General features: G+C 40.6%; 1 protein-coding gene across 1 annotated transcript; it reads left to right on the top strand.

The window, feature by feature from the left end:
- The first annotated feature begins 6,325 nt into the window (after positions 1–6,325).
- On the top strand, positions 6,326–11,248 carry LOC120317469 (vomeronasal type-2 receptor 26-like). Its single transcript, XM_039364122.1, has 4 exons — positions 6,326–6,523; positions 8,054–8,281; positions 9,464–9,590; positions 10,350–11,248. The coding sequence occupies exons 1-4, from the start codon at positions 6,326–6,328 to the stop codon at positions 11,246–11,248; spliced, it is 1,452 nt and encodes a 483-aa protein (XP_039220056.1).
- Positions 11,249–12,832: the final 1,584 nt, after the last annotated feature.

Here is a 12,832-nt window from a genome sequence, read left to right as displayed (position 1 = left end):
GGACTGCTAAATTTTTACCACTCATTCCTTCCTCACTAGGCTGCAGTGGCTGAGCCATTACACTGGCTCTTGGACAAACAGTCCCCATGGCAGTGGACACAAGCACATGAAAAGAGCTTCAAAGAGGTCAAGGTCTTGCTCTCTTCAAATGCGGTCCTTGAGCACTTCAATGAGAACTTGCCAGTGTGCATCGCCTGTGATATGTCCCCTTATGGGATTGGGGCTGTGTTAAGTCACTTGAAGGCTGATGGAATGCAAGAGCCAATAGCATACTACTCTAGAACCCAATCATCAGCTGAACGCAATTATGCACAGATAGAAAGGGAAGCCTTAGCCGTAGTGGCTGGCATAAAGAAGTTCCATGACTTCGTATATGGCCACCACTTCATAGTCTTTACAGACCATAAGCCACTGCTGGGGTTGTTCACAACAAACAAACAAACCTCACACATAATATCCCCACAAATGCTGAAGTGGTCTATCTTCCTGTCTGCATATGACATACACTGGTTCACAAGCCAGGCAAAGAAATGGGTCATGCAGATGGTCTCAGCAGGTTGCCATTACAGCAGATAGAGGTAGATCCAGCACCTGCCAATCGCATCCTGTCTATTCAAGACTTGCCTGAATCTCCCCTCAGTGCTAGGGATGTGGCTGCAGAAACAGCCACCGATCACACGCTAACACGCATGCTGACTTGGGCGTTGTCTGAATGGCCTGACACATGTCCAGGCTCAGAATTCCAGAGCTTCTGGCAGAGGAAGCACGAGATTTCCACCTTCAAGGGGTGTGTTCTATGGGGTAGCCGGGTAGTAATCCCAACCTCATTGAGGACTAGAGTCCTGCAGTCTCTGCATGAGGGACATCCGGGAATAGTCTGGATGAAGGTGTTAGTGCGCAGCCATCTTTGGTGGCCTGGGCTCGACAAAGATGTCGAGGCCCAGGTCCACGGGTGCACTGTTTGTCAACAGTCAAGGCCGGAGATGCCCCAGGCCCCAGTTCATAGGTGGGAGGAGACTCATACCCCATGGTCGAGGATTCATATCAACTACGCTGGGCCCTTTCAGGGGCAATTCTTAATTCTCATGGACAGCCATTCCAAGTGGCTAGAGGTCATGCCTGTCTCCTCCACTACCACTGTTAGGACCATCCAGGTGCTGAGAGGGATCTTCGCCACACATGGACTTTCAGATGTCCTTGTCTCTGACAACGGGCCCCAATTCACGTCGTTTGAGTTCAAGGCATTCCTCCAGACCAACATGATCCGGCATGCCACATCTGCACCGTTCCATCCAGCTTCCAACGGCCAGGCTGAACAAATGGTGTGCACAACCAAGGATGCCTTAAAGAGGATCACTCATGGGACCTGGCATCACAGGTTAGTGGACTTTCTTCTTTGCCACTGCACCACACCTTGCACAGCTACTGGAAAGAGCCCAGCTGAACTCCGCTGGGGTTGCCGCCTCATCACAAAACTGGACAGATTGCACCCGGACTGGGTGGCTTCACAGGTGTCACAGCCGCGGGCATCTAGGAGACTACAAGTGGGAGATCCGGTCTGGGCAAGGAACTATGGACCAGGACATCTCTGGGTCACAGCAGTGGTATGCAAGGTCTCTGGGCCGCTGTCATACAAAGTGGCCTTGGATGATGGTTGTGTGATCTGACGTCACATTGACCAACTGCTCTGGAGGCTTCCCAGCAACTCTTCTGTTCCTAGCTCTGCTCTCCGGGGGGAGGAGGACCACAATTATGATTGTGGACCACGGTCTCTCCAACATCCCCAGGCTTCAGCTATTGCTCCAAACAGGGAGTCTGCAGAAAGGGGGTTTGCCATGGAGGCAGCTCTGGCCTCTGGCACTCAGCCACTCCAGCTGCTGGTCTAGGGTTCAGGGGACAGTGCTCCCAAGAGGAGTCCATTGGGGACTTGGGGAATTCAACCCCACCACTGGACTTGGGGAATTCCACCCCCCTAAGGAACCCTGGCTTGGATTTAGCAGATCCAGCCAATCAGCAGCTGGGTGGGTCCCCTGGGTCTTTGGGGCAACAAAGTCCTGGTCTGCCTAGCCTGGCAGGTGAGCTGGCAGGCCAGGCACACATACTGACCATGAGAAGATCAGGGCGGGCCAGAAGTCCTCCCAAATACTTACAAGACTATGTATGGTCCTTGTCAGTTCATGGGCAGGCCTGGTAGTCTGGGTTAAGTAATGCAGCTCAAGGGGAGTTGGGAGCATGGCGATAGCAAGACTGTAGTGTTGTGTATATATAGATGCAATGTAAGCAATGTAATGGAGTGTTGGAGTATTTAAAATAATAAGTGTGCCTTATTATTTTAGCCAAGGGGGGAGGGGTGTTATGTCCTGGGCCAGCAGGCATAGGCTGCAGCGATTGGCCCGGGCAGACCATGTGGATGCCAGCCTTTGCAATGATTGGCCAGCAAGGTATTGTGCAGGGGGGCTATAAAAGGGGGCCGTACCATTTTAAAACCTGTTCTGTTGGTGTTGCAATAAAGGAGACTGTTGGAACTCGTTGCTTCGTCTCAATGCCTCTTTTCCTGAAACAGAACAAGAAGCAAAAGTTCTTCTTCTTCAAAGAAAAAAACCAGTCCAGTTGCCTTTTCAAAAAGCAACTTTGAGACAACTATGACCTGGATGACTGAGAATCTCCACAAACATTTTAATGAAACCCCTCCATGTGCATAATATTATTTACCCCTTCCTACTATTAGTCATATTATCTTTGGGATATGGTCAGTGAACAGAAACAATTTGGTTTTCTGGGCCACAGTTTCCTGACTGAGCCTTGTCCCTGTCACCACCCTGGGTCAGTCCAGCTTGTTGTGAATGTTTTCTTACAAGGCACTTTCCACAGTTCATATATATTGGGGGCATCTCAGACATTTTTTAAGGAATGCAACCATTTTACTACCACAATATGTGAAAGTTTAGGAGCCTAATATTTGACTCTGTATGTGGGTTTGTGTGTGAGATTGATTGATTGATTGGATTGGATTGATTGATTTAGAGAAAATATATGGCCACAGATTTCATATATATAGTATAACTCTGTCCTCCATACCCAAGAGCAAGCAGAATAACTCCATGGCATCTGATAAACATGTTTGCTCCAGAATTTCTACTAATAAAATTACCATCTCTCCAGTTATCACAAACATGATGATTAAGTCACCAGGTCAGTCCTCCAATGGCTCTCAAGATGCTTTTGAAGGAACTATCAGGGACAAATCCCAGAACACACATATATTTTCTAATATATTGTTCCTCAAAACTGAAGTGCTCCCAAGCCACAACAGGGTCAATATGAGAACTGCTGCCATAAATTTGGGTTCTCGGAATTTGGTTGAGCCAATTTAGACTGTTGGCTCAACCAAAACCAAGTCAGTTCCAAAGTGGACAGATTTTCCCAGATTTCTCTATGTGAAACTACCTATGTTACTCCACACATGTGAAATATAAACTGATCACCATCTTGGAGTAATTCTACAAGACCATTGACATTCTGTTTCACAGAATTTCACAGCTGGTGCTCTTTTAAATTGCAAATGAAAAAAAAAAAGAGCCTAATAATTAGGCAGTAGTCTCAAAGGGCAACTCTGCCCTTTACACCTCAAGCATCCAGACATAAGTGAGGCTGAAGAAACTGGATCAGATCAATGAATGTGGCATGCGGTATTCTTAAGACAGATCTCAACAAAGGTAGCAGTTGTTTCACTATCTATAGTATCGTGTTTAAATCAAGACTGCTGGCAACAGCAATACAGGAGAAGCCAAATGAGCAGGAATGTTGGGTATTATTGCCTTATTACTATTTCCAGAACTAGCCATGAAGGTACAACCTCTTAAGTGCACTGGAGATGAAGCCATTCAAATTCCACAGGAATGGCACCAGGACGGAGACCTTCTCATTGGTGCATTGATGTCTCATCTTCACTACATATTCCCCAAAGTTATTTTTGATAAACATCCTTCTGAAGAATTGGTTGACTTCCCATTGTAAGAAATCACTCTCTTAGCTTATTTTAATCTAATCCTTCCCTATTCTTTCCATCTCTGTAAAACAAAAAGGTTCCATCATCCTCTATTAATGAATATAAATGTATGATGGACATATCCTTAATAGCAGCTTGGTAATTAGAAATTATTTGTTAATTCAACATCTAATTTTCTAATTAAACCAAAAGCCAATAGACCAGGACAAGCAGATATATTGTTGAGAACTGAAACCTTTTCCAACTTGGATGTAAAAGAACCAGCCCTAATTCACCATAACATAAAAGGTACTATAATACTTTAAATATGGACATTGACTGTGGAATAAAAAGTCATTTCCAAAACCTTGGGATGGCACTCGTTATTAATACCATGTCTCTATTTTTTCATGTATTAATTAGATGTTAGTGGTCCACCTGTCCTATTTCAAAAGATTGTACAGGTATTATTTTCATTATAAAGATGAATATTTTAACAGAATAACAGAATCACAGAGTTGGAAAGGACATTGAAGGTCATCTAGTCCAGCTCCCTGATCAGGCAGAAACTCCTTTTTCTGCCATTATAGAATTAATGAAGATTTATAAAGACCAAAACTTGCATGGAAAGTTTAACATGAATATAGTCTCTCCAGGAAAAATGGGATTTCTTCCATAGATCTCTTCTAGATGACAACTATTCACATATTTCTGGAATATTATCCTGTCTTCCTTCTCTAAAGTTTTTCATTGTTCCTCCAAATATTCCAAGAGAATGCAACTATGTCCTTTAAAATTTCTGGGTATATAAGTTATCCATTGCAACCTTTCTGGGTTATCAATTTAAATATCTGTTAAAGGATACAATTAAACAAAAGACTTAATATAGGAGATGAACCTTGAATAATAAAACTGTGAATTTCAGCATATTTCTCTTCTCAATGTGTGTTTCTCATAATATTTTTGACATTGGTTATCTCTTTCTAACTATATAATGCATGGCGCAGTTCTCTTTTGAAGCAAGTTACTTTTTTTACAGTGTAATAACCAAGTTCTACCAACATGTCTTGGCTTTTGTGTTTGCCATGAAAGAGATCAACAAGGATCCTCACATCTTGCCCAACTTCACTCTTGGATTCCACATCTATGACAGCTACTCCAATGCACTAATGACCTATCGTACCACTCTGGACCTGCTTTTTAAGTTGCATAAAATTGTCCCCAACTATATCTGTGGGTCTGAAAAGAAAGTGATGGGAATCATTGGAGGGATGAGTCCTGAAACATCCATACGCATGGCAGAAATTTTGCAGCTTTTCAAGATCCCGCAGGTGGACCCATAAATAAAGATCTCAAAATTACAACAATCACACAGATGGTCTGCTCCTGATTTCACTTTCAAGAAGCAATTTGATGGTTTATCAGTAAAGTGATGTAAAGAAATTAGGATAAAGAGAAATAAAGAAATTAGAGTAATGTGTGGACTTAATCCAAGTTTCTCTTCCAATAAGATGAATCAAAACATACAGAATTTTATGCATGCATATTTGTTTGAACCTGGAGGCTTATGCTAGCTGTCATTAATTGCCTTATTGGTGTCAATTCATATATTTTAAGCATAATGTGCACAAACATCTGGATTTTATAAAATGTGGAGGATAATACGCGGAAGAAATATTGACCTAGGAAGAACTAAAGATTTGATTCCTTAAATTCAAATACTTACGTTATCTTCAAGAAGAAGACTTAAGATGATGATGGTGATGATAGATAGATAGATAGATAGATAGATAGATAGATAGATAGATAGATAGATAGATAGATAGATAGATAGATAGACAGACAGACAGACAGACAGACAGACAGACAGACAGACAGACAGACAGACAGACAGGCATATACTATTCAGAATGGATATCTCCCTTTAGAGCAGTGGTTCTCAACCTTTCTAATGCCGCGACCCCATAATACAGTTCCCCATGTTGTGGTGACCCCCAACCACTTATACATCACCGGGTGCCAGGGGCATGGCCAAAGAAAAGGGGGAAAAAATGGTGGACAGACTTGTTTGGCGACCCCCGTGAAATGGTCGTTCGACCCCAAATGGGGTCCCGACCCACAGGTTGAGAACCACTGCTTTAGAGAGATCTCTATATATTAAACAACCATATTTTGAAAAATAAAGTGTTTTAAATCAATAAAAACAGAAAATATCCATCAATGCTTTCTCTTTATCATTCTCTTTTTTTCTTATTCCTTTTTTCTTCCTTTTAGATTTCATATGGCTCATTTCAATTGCTAGCAACTGATGAATCACGTTTCCCTCCTTTTTATCGCATGGCCCCTGATGAAGCTCTCCAGTACAAGGGTTTAGTCAAACTCCTTCTGTATTTAGGATGGAACTGGATAGGACTTGTCATTGTGGATGATAAACATGGAGAACATTTCATACGAACTCTGGAACCCATGCTCTCGCAAAATAAAATCTGCTCCGAATTCACCGAAAGGATTGACAGAAATTTACAATCTTCCGAAGTATTTGACTTAGTTGAACAATGTTTGAAGCATATTACTTTGTTCACAGAGAAAACAGCAAATGCAGTTATTATACATGGAGAAAATACAGTCTTTATGTGGCTGGCTACTACTCTACAAGGCATCCGTTTTTATTTCCCAATGGTTTTTGATTCTTCACAGATAATGTCCACACAAAAAGTGTGGATCACAATGGCTCAAAATGATTTCACATTACATTCCTTACAAAGAGCTGTTGATATGCAAATGTTCCATGGGGCCATTTCCTTCTCAATTAGCACAAAGGAACTTCCAGGTTTCGAACCATTTATACAGGTTGTCACCCCTTCTGGGGCAAATCAAGATGGCTTTATTAGAAATTTCTGGACCCAAACATTTGGCTGCTCGCCATCAAATAATGGTGTTTCTCAAGATGAGGAATGTAGTGGAAAGGAAAGACTGGAGAACCTTCTTGCACCCTTTTTTGAAACCAGCATACTTGGCCATAGTTACAGTATCTACAATGCTGTCTATGCTGTGGCTCAAGCATTACATTCTGCTCAAACGGTGAGGACTGATCAAAACATACAAAGGGGCAGGGATCAAGTGCAATCAAAGATTGTAGAAGCCTGGCAGGTAAGATTTTGTCTTCCTCAGGGCTCTCTTTAAATGTTCTCCTTGGTTACAACAGAGTGCCAGCACTAAAAGAGTCAAATGATCATTGTAGGTCAGCTATTTAAGGATCACAGACATTCATCTTCCTTCAAGATTAATACATTACGAATATGTACGGTAGGTGGGTATTGTCTTTTGCCTACATATCTCAGTTTTTTCCTCCTTTCATACCAACAAAACTGATCTTTAACATACTCCTGCCTTTCTATTTCTCTGCAATACATTTTCTTCCCATAGCTTCTTCTTGCTCTTTTTCAACTACCTTTCTCAATTGTCACTGAAGAAAATCAACATGTACCAAAAGAGTTTTGTCTGGAAGGTGTAACAACCAGTCTGTTTCAGTCTTCTATACTTCTTCATTCCAGGGGAAGAAAGATTCCAAACTTAAAAAGTGGTATTGTTTGAGGCAATTTAAGGGCTTATCTGTTTTTCTTTAATCCTTATACTTTTTCTTAATGGGTCAACCGATCATTGTAGATCAGCTATCTAAGCATATTTATCTTCCTTCAAGATTAATACATTACAAATATTGACCCACTGAATGCGTTGTCTTTTGCCTACACATCTCAGCTTTTTCCTCCTTTAACATCAACAAAGCTGGTCTTTAATATACTTCTGGATTTCTATTTGTCTGCAATAGATTTTCTTCCCATAGTTTCTTCTTGCTCTTTTCCAATTACCTTTCTCAATTGTCACTGAAGAAAATCAACATGTACCAAAAGAGATTTTGTCTGTAAGGTGGACTATGCTCCAATATAACAAATAGACTACTTCAGTCCTCTATACTTCTTTGTTGAGGGGGAAGAAAGATTCCAAACTTAAAAATCTAGGAAGCTTATCTGTTTCTCTTTACCCTTATGCTTTTTCTTCTGCAAGCTCCATTCATTTCTGCAGAGAATTTCCTTCAACAACAATGCTGGAGATGAAATTAAATTCAATAAAGACGGAGCATTGGAAGCTGGATTTGACATTGTAAATTTGGTTACTTTCCCAAACAACTCCTATATCAACATCCCAGTTGGAGAAATAGATCCGCAAGCTCCTCCTGGAGAAATATTTCTTATTCATCAAGATAAAATCCAGTGGCATCATGGATTCACTCAGGTACAATAACAATAATATGGGCATTAAGAGGGAGATAGATGATTTAAAATTAGATATATGATAGATAAGTAGACAAGAGAGAGAGAGAGAGAAAGAGAAAGAAAGAGAGAGAGAGAGAGAGAGAGAGAGTTGAGGTGAGGTGAGGTGAGGTGAGATGAGATGAGATGAGATGAGATGAGATGAGATGAGATGAGATGATTGAGGTAGCAAGAGACACAGATGGATGATACGTAGATAAATGGATAGGTAGGTAGGTAGGTAGGTAGGTAGGTAGGTAGGTAGGTAGGTAGGTAGGTAGATAGATAGATAGATAGATAGATAGATAGATAGATAGATAGATAGATAGATAGATAGATAGATAGACAGACAGACAGACAGACAGACAGACAGACAGACAGACACAGACAGACAGACAGACAGACAGACAGACAGACAGACAGACAGACAGACAGACAGACAGGCAGGCAGGCAGGCAGGCAGGCAGGCAGGCAGGCAGGCAGGCAGGCAGGCAGGCAGGCAGGCAGGCAGGCAGGCAGGCAGGCAGGCAGGCAGGGCAGTTTATAGGTTGCTAAAAATATTTAAAAACAAAAAACAATACAAAGCCACCAAAATAAATCAAAAGAACAGAGATGATTTAGAAAATGCCTTGTATGTAAACAAGAAAAAGAAAGAAAGGTGGTATTGATCATGTTTGCCAAACACCTGAGCAAGCACTATTTCTTCAGAGATCTTTGAAACAGAAATAGGATGGAAGCCATTTGAATTTGGGATGTGCCAGGATCCCTATAAATGGCATTGTTTAATTCATGGGTCCTGAAGTGTGCCAACTCTATGAGATCGATCAGACCAGGCAGATACTATGTGCGACAGGCAGTACATCATGTAAGGCCTTATGTCTTCTTCGGCTATAAAGGGAGTAACCAGTACCTTGAATGGAGAACAATAGGGAAAATAATCCAGGTTTGGATATAAATGTGGGCTTCATTTCATTAATTATCTTCAGCTAAATAAAAAAATAAATCAAATGCAACTTCGGTTATGTTCCAGGCTCTGGCAACCTTTTGGAGGTTAAATTGTCTGTTACATGGCAGGAATGACTGTCAACAGTCTTGTTCTTATTCATTGGCTGTAAGACAAAAACATAAGCAAAATATTAACATTGAATTCTTTATTTGGGGATAGCTACCTCCTCTCTCATTATGTAATGACCCTTGTCCTCTTGGAAAAAGAAAGAACAAGATCGAAGGGCGGAAATTTTGCTGCTACACTTGTGCGCCGTGTCCAGAAAAGATGATATCTAGACAAATGGGTAAGATTCATGGCATCCCAATGGAACCAGGTCTGAAAGCCTGAATCCCAGTTAACAAGAATCTCTTCAACATTATTGCTTGCTGTATTAATGCATCACAAAGGAGGAAAAGGAAAAGATATCAGTGATGTCCTCTACCCTAGCAGTCCCCAATTTTTGCGGTTTGGTGGACATGCAAGGGTGTTGAGGGAGAAGTTCTATGTGAGTGGCAGGCGTGCATGAGCAACTCCATTTGCGCAAGTGGCAGTCATCACTGATGTCTCTTCCTTACCCTTTTCCTCCTTTGCTTACCTGCCACCTATGTGGCCAATGAACAGAAGTTCCAAATGGGCCACGGCCCAGTAGCAGGCCATTGCCAGGAGGTTGGGGATCTCTGCTCTACTCCACCTTTCTATCCTTGAGATTGAATCACATTCAAATGATGGTGCACATCACATAAAGGAAGCAGTAATCAAGTAACTCCTGTTCTCCTATCTTCTTGTGCTACTGCAAGTTTTTCAGGATCTAAAGTATCAAAAATCTCTTTTCTCTTTTCCACTATTTGGCACACGTTTAGAAAGTGGGACATGTCATTGCTCAGAAATGTTATAAAACCTAGTGTACTTGAAAATGCCAAGAACATCTAAGTAGTGTTTCCCTACAGTGCTCATTTTTAAAAGGTTGAAGAGAGGGTTACAAAAGAATTTAGACAACACTTACATTGCAGGTAAATACAGAGAAGCAATTCTGAAACTTTTGAAACACTTTCCTTCTTTTCAGACATGGAGAATTGTGACAATTGTCCAAAGTATCAATTTCCAAATGAAGCTCATGATGAGTGCATTCCAAAGACAATTAATTTCCTCTCCTTTGAAGAACCACTGGGCATTACTCTGGTTTCTCTGACTCTTCTCTTTTCCCTAGTTACAGCTTTAGTGTTTATAATCTTCATCAAGCAACGGGATACTCCCATTGTCAAAGCCAACAATCGCAACCTCACCTATATTCTACTTATCTCCCTCTTTCTCTGTTTCCTCTGCTCACTTCTGTTCATTGGACAGCCCAATAAGGTGACCTGCCTCCTCCGACAAACAACATTCGGTATCATCTTCTCTATTGCAATCTCTTCTATATTGGCCAAAACCATCACAGTTGTTGTAGCGTTCCTAGCATCAAAGCCAGGAAGCCTATTCCACAAATGGGTGGGGCAAAAGTTGGCCTATTCTATTATCTGTTTCTGTTCCTTCATTCAAGTTGGTATTTGTGCCATTTGGCTTGGTACTTCTCCCCCATTTCCAGATTTGGACATGGAGACACTCTATGGAGAAATCATCACAGAATGTCATGAAGGCTCCATCACCATGTTTTACTGTGTTTTGAGCTACATGGGCCTGTTGGCTCTTCTCAGCTTCACTGTGGCCTTCCTAGCCAGGAAGTTGCCAGATAGTTTTAATGAAGCCAAGTTCATCACTTTCAGCATGCTGGTTTTCTGCAATGTTTGGCTGACCTTTGTCCCCAGCTACCTGAGCACCAAAGGGAAATACGTGGTGGCTGTGGAGATCTTCTCTATCCTGTCTTCCAGTGCTGGCTTACTGGGATGCATCTTTATCCCCAAAATCTATATCATTATACTGAGGCCTGAGCTCAACACTAGAGAGTATTTAACATATAAGAAATAGAAAAAAGAACAAAATCTAATTTGTACAAGCAAATACTAATTGGATATGTACAGTATTACCTCTCTCATATAGGAGTAATCTGACAGGGCCACTTTGAATTTTTCTCTCCACACTCAATTAATAGAAAAGTAAATCTGTTAGGAAACATATTATCCATGTAGCTAATAAAGTCTGAATAAATTTGACTTTCTTTCACCATGGATGGTGATGGTTATTTGGGGAGAGGAGTACTTTAATCTTTTTTCAGGGAAGCAATTTTCTGTATGATTTAGTTGTTCTTTTGGGGTTTTCAATGTTTTATATATCAATTCTATGAGTAAGAAAAGAACTGGGTCATTATCAAGATCAACATTAGAAAGAATAGACTATGAACAAACCTCAAGATTCATTAGATTCTTGAGTGATTTTTCTGTCTTCTATAAAACCATTGACTAATTGGATTTTGTCACCAAAGCTGATAATACATTCACTACTGAACTCTTTGCTTGACCCCTAACTCAATACATAAATCTTGCCAGCTGTATATTACTTTTGAGGAATTATGTTAATGGACAGTTCTTGATAACAGGAAACTTTTAATACAATAAAGAAAGATTTCTCTGTTGTAGGTGAAATCAAGTATTTCCAAATGTAAGCCTTGCTTTTTTGTGGTTTTGCTTGATAAATTAGAAAAGGAGGAGGTAGGGTAGTATTGTGATCCTGATTTCAGGTAAAGCAATCAAATCAGTCTGAAGATATAACATAATTTTGTTTGTATACATATAAATCATAATACAATATATATTCAGAATATTATTAGTTTTCTGAGCAATGATGAGCAAAAGTATACCCTGGCTTATATACCTTTGGCATACTAAAGCATAAAGGCAAAACACAAAAAAGGCAGAAACAGTGAAAATTATATCTGATGTTGGAATATTTTAGAGAAACCCATCTATGTGACTGTAATATTATTTATTCCTGCTAGATCATAATCTTTCAGAGAAGTGAATAGAAACAGTTTGGTTTTCTGGGCCACAGCAGTTCATATATACAGGGGACATCTCATATGTTTGGCAGTGAATGTAGCTTGCAGGTATATAATAGTAGATACCTTTTACCATCACAATAGGTTAAAGATTAGGAACCTAAAATTGTTCTCTCTGTGGGTTTGTGTGAGTGTGTCTGATTGCTTCATTGGTTGGTTGATTGATTTAGAGAATTGTATGGCTGCCCTTCTTATATACATAACTCTGGACAGCTGGCAACAGTCATAAGAAGTGTAATAAAATCTCTATCAACAAAATGCAAAACAAATTTCAAATAATCATCACATTCTAGCTTCATGTTAGGAACTTCTAGCTTCTAGATAGGAACTTTCCAAAAGTCTTAATGAAACCTTAATCCATCGTACTGCACGTGATGTGACATTCTGGAAATGTTTTGCAGTACAGCCATCAGTATATTTCTGGAACATCTAAATAGGCTGGACCCTTTCTTCTGGGGCTGCTGGGTCTTTGGGTTTACTTAGGATGTTTTGAAGGGTTTTAGTTGGCTTGCTTGCTATGCTGATTCCATGTGGTTGTAGTGGTCTATTTGCAGTTT

Source organism: Crotalus tigris, unplaced genomic scaffold (genome assembly GCF_016545835.1).
Source record: "Crotalus tigris isolate CLP2741 ecotype Arizona unplaced genomic scaffold, ASM1654583v1 scf7180000019652.295055, whole genome shotgun sequence".
NCBI lineage: Eukaryota > Metazoa > Chordata > Lepidosauria > Squamata > Viperidae > Crotalus > Crotalus tigris.
Note: the sequence above shows the minus strand (reverse complement) of the source record. Positions and strands in the feature narration are given on the sequence as shown.